The sequence below is a fragment of the Erythrolamprus reginae genome, chromosome 9 (genome assembly GCF_031021105.1).
Source record: "Erythrolamprus reginae isolate rEryReg1 chromosome 9, rEryReg1.hap1, whole genome shotgun sequence".
NCBI lineage: Eukaryota > Metazoa > Chordata > Lepidosauria > Squamata > Dipsadidae > Erythrolamprus > Erythrolamprus reginae.
In genome coordinates this window covers 44,719,555-44,735,422 of record NC_091958.1, presented here as the reverse complement: position 1 = coordinate 44,735,422, position 15,868 = coordinate 44,719,555, and the positions used below count along the sequence as shown (strand labels likewise).

Sequence of the window (15,868 nt, the reverse complement as noted above, 5' to 3'; positions counted from 1 at the left end):
GACCCATTTGTCTTTGATTGTGCATCGCATTGTATTGTTTTATTGTTGTAAGCCGCCCTGAGTCCCATGGGATTAGGCAGCATATAAGTCAAATAAATTAAATTAACTGTTGTTGCCCAGGTTAGGAATGTATTTGACTTCCTGTTTTCTTTTATATATATATGTCTTTTTTTTTAAAGATACCTACTATTGTTGACTATAAGGAAGTGCTACTGAATGTTGTCTCACTGGAGAGAAGGACCGCATCCCTATACAGCTTTATCTGTGAACTTTCCCTCCTCAACACTGGCCTTTGCTGCTACTCCCCAGCCCGTCTATCTGCAGCAGCTTTGTTGTTAGCAAAAGTGTTGCACAGACAAGGTGAGTCCCAATCCGAACAAAGACCACATGGTTGTTTGGTTACCACAATCTGTTGAATGGATTACGCTTGTTCTGATCTAGGCTTTCCCAAATCACGAAGCATTAGCAATAGCACTTAGACTTATACAGTAGTACCTCTAGATACGAGCTGCTCCACATGCGAGTATTCCAAGTTACGAGCCACGAGGAGAGAGAAATTTCTGTTCAGGACCCGAGCTCAAATTCGGGATATGAGCCGAGCGTCCACTAGGTGGCGCAAAAATCCTTGCTTCTGGTTATCTCGGAGGGGGAAAACAAAGTCTAAAGCCATTTGTTCCACATACGAGTTGTTCGACATACAAGCTCCCTTCTGGAATGAATTAAACTCGTATCTAGAGGTACTACTGTATACTGCTTCACAGTGCTTACAGAATCAGCCTATTGCCCCCAACAATCTGGGTCCTCATTTTCCTGGCCTTGGAAGGATGGAAGGCTGAGTCAACCTTGAACCAGTGGTGAGATCTGAACTGCTGAACTACAGTTAGCAGTTAGCTAGAGTAGCCTGCAGTGTTGCACTCTAACCACTGCGTCACCCTGGCTCTTGTCTCCTGCAAACTCCCCTTTCCTACACTGCTCTTTATTCCCTGTGGGAGGGGCCATTCACCATCCACCTGTGGTCTTACTCCTCTTGTTCTTTCGCTTTTGTCTGGCAACTCTGCGCATCTGCACATTGGGAACAGGCTCCAGCTGTTCTTCTGCTCCATTCATATCAGACTCCAAAGGCAGTTGAAAACTGCCAGACAGTCTTGGCCCCCTCTCTGCCTTGGATGCAGAGCCTTCCCCAGATTCCAGGACTGGACCATGTTCCTCCAAGTCTGCCATCAGCTCCGCTGGCTGATAACAGGCCACAACACTTTGGCTTGATGGAATGATATGGAGAATGGCCTTGGTAGACGGGTAGTCCTCGACCTGCAATGCTTTGTTTAGTGACCTTTTTGTCATTATAGTGGCACTGAAAAAAAAACGTACAACTGTTTTTCATTCTTGCGACTGTTGTACTGTTCCCCAAGGTCACGTGATTTAAAAAAAAATCAGAAATGGATGGGCTAACAATGAAGATAAAAGAGAAAGAAGACGCAGAATATTTTCAAACTGAGCTGAGTGGCACAGTGGTTAGAGTGCAGCACTGCAGGTGACTTCAGCTAACTGCTAGCTGAAGTTCAGCAGTTCATATCTCACCACCAGCTCAAGGTTGACTCAGCCTTCCATCCTTCCGAGGTGGGTCAAATGAGGACCCAGATTGATGGGGGCAAGAGGCTGATTCTGTAAACCGCTTCGAGAGGGCTGTAAAAGCACTATGAAGTGGTATATACAGGGGATGGACAAACAAATGGAAACACTTGACTTTTTGGCATCCTAATGTTTGAACATGTTCAAATCAATCAAAACTTGACATATTTTAATGTTGTTTTTGAAAAATTCTGTTATTTGATATGTTTTTTAAACTACCTTGTGCTGTTTATTTTGCATAGACTGGTGTTTCTCAGCCTAAGCAAGTTTGAGAGGAGTGGATTTCAACTCTCCGAATTCATACCCAGCCATGATGGCTGGTTGGAATATTCTGGGAGTTGAGGTCCACATGTCTTAAAGTTGTAAAGGTTGAGCCATAGTAGACTAATAGGGCATCCTGCCAACATTATCTGTTCTAACCGCAAGATTATGATACTGTACTTGGGATAAGAACCCTTTAGGGCTGAAATCCTATTTGTAATCCAAACAGTTTGTAACAAAGGCCTTTTTTCCTCCTTATAGTAGGGGAACTGATTTAATAGCTGATGCATCCTTAGCATACATTTTCCTGCTTTTAAAATGCAGCAAATAGGGCTATAATGTCTTGTAACTGGCAGGACCAAGAAAACCAGACCTCTTAGGTGATGATACTCAAAATACTTTTGTCTAATCAGTGCCTCCCACTATAAGATCAGTGCCCAGTAGCCACAAGGCCTGAATAACAATTTCATTGTTGTTCACCGCCCTGAGTCCGCGAGGAAATGGGCGGCATATAAATGTAATTTTTTAAAAAAAGAAAATTGAGGAAATTGGTTATAACCTAGAAATGGCAGACCTCTCAGACTTTCAAAGAGGCCAAATTGTAAGTGCTCGAATGGCAGGCGCTAGTGTAACAGAAAGTGCCCGAATATTTGGCGTTTCAAGAGGTCATGTCTCAAAAGTAATGACTGCTTTTGAAAGAGAAGGGAAAACGTCCTCAGCCAAGCACAGGTCTGGTCGAAAGTCGAAGTCTGAGAGAGACCGTCGGACTCTAAAGCGAATTGTTAGAGCCGATCGCAAGACCGCAGCTCCTAAAATCTTTGCAGAGCTCAATAGACGCGTACAGAACCCAGTTTCCACAAAAACTGTTTGAAGGGAGCTTCACAAATCTGGATTCCACGGAAGAGCTACAAGGTGTTTCCATTTTTTGTCCACCCCCTAAATCTAAATGCTGTTGTTACTCCTGAGTCGAGATAAAGTTAAGCTGTGCGGAAGATTTAAAAAATAGCACTACTGATATGTGTGTGTGTGTGTGTTGTTGTTTTCCCCATTTGTCCTGTCTCCAGCTCGCCCTTGGACTAGCCAGTTAACAGAAATTACAGGATTTTCCCTTGAAGACCTGGTTCCCTGTGTGCTGAGTCTCCACAAGAAATGGTAAGTCTTTGAAGTACAAGGGGGAAGATTGACTTCCAATACATCCTAGCTCAGTAAAAGTTAAACACACTCCAACCTCCACTTTTTGCCTTTGCTTATACACAACTAGCCATTTCTATAACACCAAATCTTTCTAATCAACAAAACCAAAAGTTTTGGATTCTTTTTTCTTCTTCACGAGCACAAATTCCAAAGCGCTATTCAAATAAGAATATATTTTCCTCTTTAAATAAAGGCATTCAATTTAACCATTCCTGCTTTTATCTTCCTTGCTATGGAAACAATATATGTTTCTATTTGTACCTAGTAGTCTTTGTGAACCATCCCCGTTTTTTTTTTTAAAAAAATATTTTTTATTATAATACAAAGATAAAAAAAAGAGCAAGTATATGTTGTTTTACATCTTATATCATCTTATATCATTTCAGAACATAATCATAATTATATAGTCTGATGTGCTTAACTTCTAAATGTTTTGTACAAATATTTTATATCCTTTCAAAGCGTGATCATCATTATGTCATCACTGAGCTTAAATTCTAAACTTTCTATACAAATAATTTATACAATACTGCCCTTAATTACCCCACTCCCCCTCTTTGGACTGTTATGTTAACAGTTCCAGATTTCTTTTAAGTATCAATGTGCAGCATATGGCAACAGCGGTTATTAGAACTTTGTTCTGTCGTACACTTAATCTAAAATCAGATTGGATTGATCTTAATGTCAAGTCGTCTGATGATTTTCAGAACATATTGTTTATTCACTACCATTATTGTTATTATTTATATTCTTATTTTGGATTTGATTTTTTGTCTTTCTTCCTTTTTTCTTCCCAGTCATACCATCCATGTTTTTATTTAGAAAATTTATTGCATTCTTTCAAATTCTTTGAAAGGGGTGAGGGCTCTTTCTTTCTTTCTTTCTTTCTTTCTGCCTTTCTTTCTTTCTGCCTTTCATTCACCTTCCGCTTTTTAAAAACATGCACAAACAAACAAAATACTTTTTCTTTTCAATCAAAACTTTTTTTGGAACGCTGTATATAAAATGAGCAGACCTCACTGTCTTCTACCTAGTTGGTGTTGTGTGCACTCCCTTGCAGCGTGAGGAGTTTTCAAACTCGGAGAACGACTGGGATTTAGACATCATAAATCTCCCTGCTCTACCAACAGTTAGCAATGTTAGTGTAGACCACGGAGCTAATGGGATAGAGATGAGTTTGAGTGACTCAAATGGGGGAGACCACAGATGGAGAGACGCTCATTTTCGAAGGTGGCGAAAAGGCAGGGAAGAAAGAGGGTGGAGATAGTAGAGAGTACAGTGTTACCTCGCTTTTCACAGGGGATGCGTTCCGAGACCGCCTGCGAAAGTCGAATTTCCGCAAAGTTGAGATGCGGAAGTAAATACACTATTTTTGGCTATGAACAGTATTCCTTTAACACTTTAAACCCCTAAATTGCAATTTTCCCAACAACAACAACAAAAAAAAAATCTTAAAGGAAAAGTGCCCAACACCAATAACCCCTCCACCATTTAGGCGGTTAAATTATTTACAGTAAATTTCAATTTCTTCCTTGGCTCCGGTTTACATTTCTTTACTTACAAAGAGTGATTGGAGTTTATTTTTCACATTGTCGTCATATATTCTACTTAAGATATAAGTTGTTGTGATAAAAATTTAATTAAAAAATTTATTAAAAAAAATAAATTGCAATTTTCCATTCCCTTAGCAACCATTTAGATTATTACTCACCATGTTTATTTATTAAAGTTTATTTAAAAAAATATTTATTAAAGGCAGATTAAAGTTTGGCAATGACATATGGGAAAAACCATGGTATAGGGGGAAAAACCACGAAGTATTTTTTAATTAATATTTTTTGAAAAACCGTAATATAGACTTTTCGCGAAGTTCGAACCCGCGAAAATCGAGGGAACACTGTAATAAATCGAGGGAACACTGTAATAAATTAATGAATTACGTCACATCCGGGTGTGAGACGGAAGAGACGGTGAATTTGTTCAACCTTGCTAAAAAGTATGGTTGCCTCCTGAAACTTGCTTCGAAGCGTAAGCATGATGTGTGATTTATTATTTGTTTCTTTATGACTCCTGGCTAGCCTTAATTAGCCATAAATTTTAGAATGACTTGTGGAATGTCTTTCATGCTACTTCCAAGCTTCTCTACTTAATTGCTGAGATAATAACGATGAGGAAAGAAAACTGCATGCAGAGTTGAAATGTAAGGAGGGAATAAAGAGGATATGTTTTATAAGGAGATTCATTGAGAATTACTTTATTCCAAGTATTATCCGAATCATCCTGAAATTCAGAACAGTTGGGTCATGAAACATCTTCAAGAAAACCACCAAGAACAGAGAAGGCTGCAGCCAAACGTACCTGGAGATCCCAGGCCAGGGAAAGTTAAGGTATTCTGATACCCGTGGCTGTTTCGGACATTCATGGAGATTGGTTTCTGTCTTTCTTTTCCCAGCTTCCATGAAGATGCTCCCAAAGATTATAGGCAGGTATCCCTGATGGCTGTGAAGCAACGATTTGAGGATAAGCGCTACGAGGAAATCGGAAAAGAAGAGGTAGGCTTTAAAAAAAGAAAGAATTGGAAGGATTTGATTTTTCCCCCCAAATGTTTTAAACCTTTCCTTAAAGATTGTCATGGCACGGGTGAGTGTTTATGCATATGTTTTGGGAATGCCCGGCAATGCAGAATTTTTGGCAAAAAATGCAAGAGGATATTAATAGGATGTTAAATATACAATGGATAATTACTAAGGAAATGGCAGTATTAGTTAAAAGCAATGCGATGGGAGAATTTAGAGAAATAAAACAAGCAGGTTGGAAAGATGCAACAAAATAGATAATGTAAAATTGGTACCGGTACATGGTGGATCACATTCAATTTAAGATTATGGATAAAAGGATGAATTTGGTTAATTAAATTGATTTGCAACAACTGATGGGACGATGGGACAAGGTCAGACGTTATATGGTGAGTAGAATCCGAGATCAAGCTACAAGAAACAAATTGGAATCACTTTATAATATGTAAATAGATACTTTGCTCTTGGGTTAAAATGATTTATACAAGAAACACCACCACCACCCCCTATTTGGTGGTGGGCTATGAATGTTTGTCTGGTGGTGGGCACAATTCACAAAGCACTTTTTTTATGTTGTGTAAAAAATCAATAAAAATATTTTTTTTAAAAAAAAAAGATTGTCATCTTAATGGTATATGATTGAATTTTTTTATAAAGCAGCAAGTTTTGTGCAACTTTGAAAAATAGTGCGTAGCCGTTCCGGGCTCTGCTTTCGGCTGCGATGGTCATCTGCCAGCAAAAATGGGCCCCCGGGGGCTGCGAGAGGCCATCATGGCTAAAAAACAGGGTTTGAAGGGTGTGCGTATCCCTCCCCCAGCTCTGTTTTCATTGGTAGAGGGCTATCAAGACAAACTAAAAACAAAACAAAAGGAGAAATATTTCCTCTTTTGCATTTGAGCATGCAAGAAAGGAGAGGTAAGGAGAAAGGGAAAGAGGAAAGAGAAAGAAAAGGGAAGAGCAAGGAAGGAAAATAAGGAAAGACAGGAAGGAAGAAGAAAGAATGAAAAAGGAAAGAAAAAGAAGAAAAGGAAGGAAGGAAGATTATAATAGGGAAAAATAAGACAATGTTAGAGATGAAATTTAATTTGAAACCTGAGCTATTCCTGCTAGGAATAACTATTGTCAAATATGGAAGAAAAAAGTATATTTAATGTTGCATATCTTAACTGCAGCAACAATAGCACCTGCTCAAAAATGGAAAAGTAAAGATGCCCCTACAGAAGAAGAAATTTTATTCCAAATTTTATCCTGTGCAGAGATGGACAAACTGACATTAGAGTTGAAGAACAAATCGGACAAAGATTATTTTGAAACCTAGAATAAATTATATAATTGGTTGGGGGGGAAGGAGAACTGAGATTGGATGTTAGCGAGTATGATGGGGAGGTTCAAAACTGATTCAAATTTAGATAGATATTGGGAAAATTAAAAGGGAAAAAAATGAATTATTAATGTATATAGGCAAACTGGACGGTCCGTCAAGTACTTTTTCCCCCTTCCTTACATTTTTCATTTGTGTGTATATATATTGTATGCATGTCTTGTTTTTACCTGTATTATAAATAAAAACATTTAAATAAAAAGATTATAATGAAAGTTAGGGGGGTCTGATGGAAGTCCTGCCTTAGCACTTGGCCACCACAGGTGCCCCCGACACCAGTGATATTAATAATAATAATAACAACAATAATAATAACAATGATGATGATAATAATAACAACAACAGAGTTGGAAGGGACCTTGGAGGTCTTCTAGTCCAACCCCCTGCTTAGGCAAGAAACCCTACACCACTCCAGACAAATGGTTATCCAACATTTTCTTAAACACTTCTAGTGTTGGCGCATTCACAACTTGTAGAGGCAAGCTGTTACACTGGTTAATTATACTAATTGTTCAGGAAATTCCTCCTTAGTTCTAAGTTGCTTCTCTCCTTGTTTAGTTTCCACCATTGCTTCTTGTCCTACCCTCAGGTGCTTTGAAAAATAGCTTCACTCCCTCTTCTTTGTGCAAGCCGCAGAGATATTGGAAGACTGCTATCATGTCTCCCCTGGTCCTTCTTTTCATTAAACCAGCCATGCCCAGTTCCTGCAACCGTTCTTCATACGTTTTAGCCTCCAGTCCCCTAATCCTCTTTGCTGCTCTTCTCTCTATTCTTGTACTCTGTTGGACTGGCCACGCCCACCCTAGCCACACCCACCCCAGGAACACGCCCCTCCCCAAAGTCAAACAACCTGATGCGTCCCTCAATGACATTGAGTTTGACACCCCTGTCCTAGGTGATGAGCTACAGCCAGTTGTGCTCCCTGCTAGGAGTGAAACAGGAAGACCCAGAACCTGGCTCTTCGTACGTGAACGCGGTGGAGACGTTCCTCACTTCCCCGTCTGGAAAGCGCTCTAAAAGGCAAGTTCGGTACTTGGGTTGCGGTTGAATTGGTAGGAAGTGGGCATTGCCGAGCCGAGCCGGGGTGGCGCAGCAGGTAGAGTGCTGTACTGCAGGCCACTGAAGCTGACTGTAGATCTGAAGGTCAGCGGTTCAAATCTCATTACCGGCTCAAGGTTGACTCAGCCTTCCATCCTTCCAAGATGGGTAAAATGAGGACCCGGATTGTGGGGGCAATATGCCGGCTCTGTTAAAAAGTGCTATTGCTAACATGTTGTGAGCCGCCCTGAGTCTAAGGAGAAGGGCGGCATAAAAATCGAACAAACAAATAAATAAATAAATAAATTGCAGGGGCAGTGGGTGTCAGAATGCTTGGAGGTTTTGACCTGCCACATTTATGCTACGTTCTTTTGGAATGTTTCTTGCTGTGGGAACTTGGGGTGTGCATTGTGGCTGCCTGCCATGACTCGTTCCTTTTAGGTTCTCAAGGTCAGCCTTTGTTCAGCATCTGTCCGGAAGCTGCTGGGAGTTGCAGGTTACGCTGGCAGAAGATGTATGGGTCATGTGATAGGCTTGTGGGAAGAGATGCAAGGAAGTGAACTCTAACCCAGGTGGAGATACCCTCATAACTTTAGATTCGGGTTTCTCCAGCTGTTCTAACATGGCCCTGTTAATAAATTGGAACGTTGAAGAAGGCGGATCCTTGGACTCTGAATTATTCCTCGGATGACAATCATTTAGTGTTGTACCTCATAATTTTTATTTATTTATTTATTTATTTTGTCCAATACACAATGAGGGTTTTAGTGGGCACATATCTATATACACATAGTAAAATATATGATGAAGGTTATAGAGGAGATACTCATAGTAAAATATATCTATGAAAGAATAGAAAAGAAGATATAGTAATAGAACATATCAATGAAAGAATAGAAGAAGAGATATAGGAATAGAAGAAAGGTATAGGAGATATAGGAGAGCAATAGGACAGTGGACGGAAGGCACTCTAGTGCACTTGTACTCGCACCTTACAGACCTCTTAGGAATCTGGATAGGTCAACCGTAGATAATCTAAGGGTAAAGTGTTGGGGGTTTGGGGATGACACTATGGAGTCCGGTCATGAGTTCCACGCTTCAACAACTCGGTTACTGAAGTCATATTTTTTACAGTCAAGTTTGGAGCGGTTAATATTAAGTTTAAATCTGTTGTGTGCTCTTGTGTTGTTGTGGTTGAAGTTGAAGTAGTCGCCGACAAGCAGGACATTGCAGCATATGATCTTGTGGGCAATACTTAGATCTTGTTTAAGGCGTCTAATTCTAAACTTTCTAGCCCAGGATTGAAAGTCTAGTCTCGTAGGGTATTCTATTTCGAGTGGAGGAGTTAAGGGCTCTTCTGGTGAAGTATCTTTGGACATTTTCAAGGGTGTTAATGTCTGAGGTGCGATATGGGTTCCAAACAGATGAGCTGTATTCGAGGATGGGTCTGGCGAAAGTTTTGTAAGCTCTGGTAAGTAGTGTGAGATTGCCAGAGCAGAAGCTACGTAGGATTAGGTTTACAACTCTTGAAGCCTTCTTGGCTATGTTGTTGCAGTGGGCTTTGGCACTTAAATCTTTTGTTATTAGTATACCAAGGTCTTTAACCGAGTGGGGATTATCTATGATAATTTGATTATTCAGTTCATATTTGGAGTTCAGATTCTTCTTCCCAATGTGTAGGACAGAACAATGTATCTTTTTGTTTAATGTACACTGAGAGCATCTGCACCAAAGACAAATTCCTTGTGTGTCCAATCACACCTGGCCGATAAAGAATTATATTTTATTCTATTCTATTCGGAATCCTGACAACTGCATTATGATCTCCAACTCCAAACAGGAACTTGCTTTGGACCAAGGTGGTGGTTCTAAGAGCATCTTCTCGGTGCTCCGGAAACCGGAAGAGCAGTTCTTGGGTTTCCGACATGCGCACGTTCACCTGGTCTTCTGGTTTCTGGTGCAAACGCGCACACGAAGACCAGCTGGGTGATATGTGTGCCGGAAATTAGAACTTTAGCTTCCCGGCATGCGCATATATGCCAGAGAACTGCTCTTCTGGTTTCTAGCATGCACAAATGTGCACCAGAACCCAGAAGAGCAAAAAGTGATGGATGGCGTGCCTGGAGAGAAATGTTCTGCGTGCCACTTCCGGCACGCGTGCAGAGTTCGCCATCACAGTTCTAAAGAGGTCTCCAGAAGAAGAAAGGCTGGACTGTAGGGCAGTGGTTCCCAAACACGGCAACTTTAAGACTTGTGGACTTCAACTCCCAGAATTCTCCAGCCAGTTCTGTGTTAGCGAATACTTCAAAAGAAAAGGATTTAGGGGTAGTGATTTCTGACAGTCTCAAAATGGGTGAACAGTGCAGTCAGGCGGTAGGGAAAGCAAGTAGGATGCTTGGCTGCATAGCTAGAGGTATAACAAGCAGGAAGAGGGAGATTATGATCCCGCTATATAGAATGCTGGTGAGACCACATTTGGAATACTGTGTTCAGTTCTGGAGACCTCACCTACAAAAAGATATTGACAAAATTGAACGGGTCCAAAGACGGGCTACAAGAATGGTGGAAGGTCTTAAGCATAAAACGTATCAGGAAAGACTTCGTGAACTCAATCTGTATAGTCTGGAGGACAGAAGGAAAAGGGGGGACAGGATCGAAACATTTAAATATGTTAAAGGGTTAAATAAGGTTTAGGAGGGAAGTGTTTTTAATAGGAAAGTGAACACAAGAACAAGGGGACACAATCTGAAGTTAGTTGGGGGAAAGATCAAAAGCAACGTGAGAAAATATTATTTTCCTGAAAGAGTAGTAGATCCTTGGAAGAAACTTCCAGCAGACGTGGTAGATAAATCCACAGTAACTGAATTTAAACATGCCTGGGATAAACATATATCCATCCTAAGATAAAATACAGGAAATAGTATAAGGGCAGACTAGATGGACCATGAGGTCTTTTTCTGCCATCACACTTCTATGTTTCTATGTTTCTTAAAGTTGCCAAGTTTGGGAACCACTGCTGTAGGGAAACCACAGGTCTGTTGTCTGTAGAAATTCTCACTCATCCAGATCATGGTTGACCCAAAGGTGCCCCTTGAGAAAGTACCTTTGGGACCCAGGTTCTGTTGCTTAAAGAAAGGCAGAATGGCTTGAAGACAACAGAAGACAGTGGGTGGGGCATTCATTGGCATCTCCAGGCTTTTGAGATTGAGTCCCCTAGGGACTGGGCGGCAAAGAAGTCAAATTAATTAAATTAATTCATTTAATTAAATTGATTAAATTTTGGTAGAAGAAAGTTGACTTTGCCGCGCCCCCCCCCCCCCCCAAACCAATAGAATTTTGGTTTCCATCTCTGTGTAATAACTGGGTTCTAAGTTCTGCTTGTAAATTCCTTCTTGGGTTTTTGTTTGGTTTTGTTTTTACAAGCGTTTTTGCTGTAATTCAGCCTCGCTCGCCTTTTAAAGGGGAAAACAATTGTTGGGGAGAGAGATGGTTGGAACATGTCTCGATCAGTGATTTTCAACCTTTTTTGAGCTGCGGCACATTTTTTACATTTACAAAATCCTAGGGCACAAAATGACACTCTAAGACAGTACATATTATACATATTATCCCCCCCCCCTTGTGCGTGTGTGCATACACACTCTTGAACCATTTCCCAAAACAGGTGAGGGCTGGAGTTTTTCTCTCTCTTATTCTTTGGGTGCTTTTAATCATATGCTTTAAATCAAGAGTCACTTCTCTCTTTTGTTTTTCTCTCTTTCCTCTCATTCTCTGCCTCAATCATTTTCTCATTTCTCTTTTTTTCTCCCCTTTTTTCTCTCCCTCTCCTTCTCTTTCTTTCTCTCTCTCTCTGTCTTTCTTTCTCTCTTTCTTTCTTTCTCACACACTCTCGCGCGCTTTCTTTTTCTTTCTCTCTTGCTTTCTTTCTCTCTCTTTCTCTCCCCCCTCTCGCTTTTTTCTCTCTCTTGCTTTCTTTCTCTCTTTTTCTTTCTTTCTTGCTTTCTTTCTCACACACACTCTCTCTCTTGCTTTCTCTCGCTCGCTTTCTTTCTCTCTTGCTTTCTTTCTCTCTATTTCTCTCTTCCCCCTCTCTCTCTTGCTTTCTCTCTCGCTTTTTTTCTCTCTTGCGTTCTTTCCCTCTCTCTCTCTTTTTCTTTCTCTCTCTCTCACTCTCTTTCTCTTGCTTTCTTTCTCCCTCGCTCTTGCTTTCTTTCTCTTTCTCTCTCCCCTCTTGCGGCACACCTGACCATGTTCCGCGGCACACTGATTGAAAAACACTGGTCTAGATGACCCCATGGTTTCCCTTTCTCAAAACTTACAGTGGTGTAGTGCAGGGATTCCTTCCAGGTCTCTCAGATATCTGGGTTTCCGCTTCAGAGCTGGCTCACTGGGCTCCAGATGTTTTCCTCTGTACAAGCCGGTCCCCGCTAATGAAATCATCTTCAATTCTATTGCAAGACACACCATAAAACCTCTTTGTACGTGAACAGACAGCTGTTCATTCATCCCAATCTCCCTTCTGACTAATTGTGCTGCTTCTTTTGTGTTGGGATGAAAGGCACAGGCAGTTCTTTCCAGCTCAGGCTGATTGAGATAATTGCCAATAAATTGTATCTTTATAGTCTTTTATTCTTTATATTTTGTGTGTGTGTGTTTATTAACTATCTCACCATGAGGCAACTCTGGGTGGCTTATAATGAAGAAGAAGATGACACCCTCTCTCTCTCTGCATATGCATTATATATACAGTGGTACCTCTACTTAAAAACGCCTCTACTTAAGAATTTTTCTAGATAAGAACCAGGTGTTCGATATTTTTTTGCCTCTTCTCAAGAACCATTTTCCACTTACAAACCTGAGCCTCCGAAACTGTAGCCGGAAAAGGCAGGGAGAAGCCTCCGTGGGGCCTCTCTAGGAATCTCCTGGGAAACAGGGCCAGAAAAGGTGGAGAGAAGCCTAGGAATCTCCTGGAAGGAAACAGGGCCGGAAAAGGCATGGAGAAGCCCCCATGGGTCCTCTCTAGGAATCTCCTGGGAGGAAACAGGGCCGGAAAAGGCAGGAAGACGCCTCCGCGGGGGTTCTCTAGGAATCTCCTGGGAGGAAACAGGACCTCCACCCTTCCTGTGGTTTCCCTAATCGCACACATTATTTGCTTTTACATTGATTCCTATGGGAGAATTTGCTTCTTCTTACAAACTTTTCTACTTAAGAACCTGGTCACAGAACAAATTAAGTTCGTAATTAGAGGTACCACTGTATACATATATACATGTATGTATGTATGTATATTTATAGAGGGCTGTGAAACACTGAAGCGATATGCTATTTCTATTGCTAATCCCACCTTCCCTCTTGCTATTATTGCTATTACTCTCTTGCTATTATTGAATGAGCTGTGGTGGCGCAGTGGTTAGGGTGCAGTACTGCAGGCTACTTCTGCTGGCTGCCAGCTGCCTGCAATTTAGCAGTTCAAATCTCACCACCGGCTCAAGGTTGACTCGGCCTTCCAACCTTCCGAGATAGGTGAACTGAGGACCCAGATTGTTTGGGGGGCAAGAAGCTGACTCTGTAACCTGCTTAGGGGGGTTGTAAAGCACTCCTTTCCTATATTTACTCTCTTCTTTCACTGATATATTTTATTCCTATTTCTTCTCTTCTATTCTTTCTTAGATATATTTTACTATGTATATCCTCTATAACCTTCATTATATACAGTATTTACTATATGTATACCCAATATAACTCTCATTGTGCAATGGACAAAATCAATCAATCAAAACAATAAATATTTTAATATAATATAAATAAATAAATAAATAAAAATATATATTGTTTAATATAAATAAATATGGCGGGACCCAGGGGAAGAGCCTTCTCTGTGGCGGCCCCGGCCCTCTGGAACCAACTCCCCCCAAAGATTAGAATTACCCCCACCCTCCTTGCCTTTCGGAAGCTGTTTAAAACCCACCTCTGCCGTCAGCCATGGGGGAATTGAGACCCTCTTCCCCCTAGGCCTTTACAATTCTATGCATGGTATGTATGTATGTATGTATGTTTGGGTTTTTTATATTAATGGGTTTTTAATTGTTTCTAACATCAGACTACTATTGTACACTGCTTTATTGTTGCTGTCAGCCACCCCGAGTCTCCGGAGAGGGGCAGCATACAAATCCAATAAATAAATCCAAGTGCTATTGCTACAGCCCCTAGATTGTAAAAATAACCAGGTTATATTCCAGGTCACAGTGTGGGGTGGACATTGAAAGAAAAAATTGTGATGGAGCTGCAGTCATGGTACGCACGCCTACAAGCACCAGGCCTTAAGGGACTGCCCTCGGCCTCCAACTGGAGGGGTCAAGAGGGTCATTCATGGTGGTGTTCCCTTCACAGGAGGAGGGAAGACAGCATCCAGGAGGACCGGGGAAGCTTTGTCACCACCCCCACCGCCGAATTGTCCACTCAGGAAGAAAGTCTTCTGGATAATTTTCTGGATTGGAGCTTGGATGCTTGTTCGGGGTATGAAGGAGATCAAGAAAGTGAAGGCGAGAAGGAGGGAGAAGGTAAGGCCGCCGTTTCTCTCCTCTTAATGTTATCTCTATTCACGGAGAGTGTTTTTAATTATATTAGAACTTTTAGGGGGTTTTAAAATTATATTAATTGGATATAGATGTATTGTTATGTTTTCCTTGATATGTTGTGAGCCGCCCCGAGTCCCTGGAGAGGGGTGGCATACAAATAATAATAATAATAATAATAATAATAAATAAGCAAGCTCCTTAAAACCCACCTCTGTTGTCAGGCATGGGGGAATTGAAATTTCCTTTCCCCCTAGGCTTATAGAATTTATACATGGTATGTTTGTATGTATGAGTGGTTCTTTAAATTGGGGTTTTTTAGATTGTTTTTAATATTAGATTTGTTTACATTGTCTTTTTATATTGTTGTTAGGCGCCCCGAGTCTTCAGAGAAGGGCGGCATACAAATCTAATTAATAATAATAATAATAATAATAATAATAATAATAATAAAGTGCGAGTTTCAGGATGTCCATTGTTCTTGTTTTTCCGTGCCTGTATCTCAGTTTCATTATGCAGCTTTGGATACAGGCAGTCTCTGAGTTAAGAACAGTTCTGTTTTTAACTTAATTCACAATTCAAACTCAAAACACAAAGTGTTGGTTATGACCTATGAAGCCCTACAAGGCATGGGACCAGATGACTTACGGGGACCGTCTTCTGTCTCATACATCCCAGCAGCCGGTCAGGTCCCACAGAGTCGGCCTTCTCCAGGTCCTATCAGCCAGGCAATGTCATCTGGTGGGGCCTAGGGGAAGAGCCTTCTCTGTGGTGGCCCCACCCTGTGGAACAAGCTCTCCCCAGGGATATGTACTGCCCCCACTCTCCCTGCCTTTCATAAAGTTCTAAAGACCCAGGCTTGGGGGCCACTGAAACTTTGATATCTCGCCCAATTAATGAATGTATGATGTATGAATCTGTTTAATTTTTAACTGTGGGATTTTTAGATTGTAATTTTATTTAGATTTCTAACATGTTGCAAGCCTCCCTGACAAACAAATATAAATAAATTCCATCTTTAATTCAAATTTGTGCTTAAGTCAGAACTCGTACCCACGCGCTTCCTTTTGCAGAATGCTCTTGCCTTAATCATTCCTTTAGCCATCGTTCATAATGACAGCGGCATTTTTAAAAAGTGACATTTTTAAAAAGAATCATTGCAGACCAGTGCTGTTGTAACTTTGAACAGTCACTAAATGAAGGCCTGTAAGTCA

At 40.9% G+C, this 15,868-nt stretch overlaps 1 protein-coding gene across 1 annotated transcript in view; it reads left to right on the top strand.

Annotated features, from left to right (window-relative positions):
* Positions 1–15,868, top strand: part of CCNF (cyclin F) — a 45,935-nt gene that overhangs the window by 25,138 nt on the left and 4,929 nt on the right. The window contains 5 exon segments of the mRNA XM_070761023.1: positions 180–360; positions 2,955–3,042; positions 5,537–5,636; positions 7,937–8,061; positions 14,470–14,639. Coding sequence (XP_070617124.1) covers positions 180–360; positions 2,955–3,042; positions 5,537–5,636; positions 7,937–8,061; positions 14,470–14,639 — 664 coding nt within the window.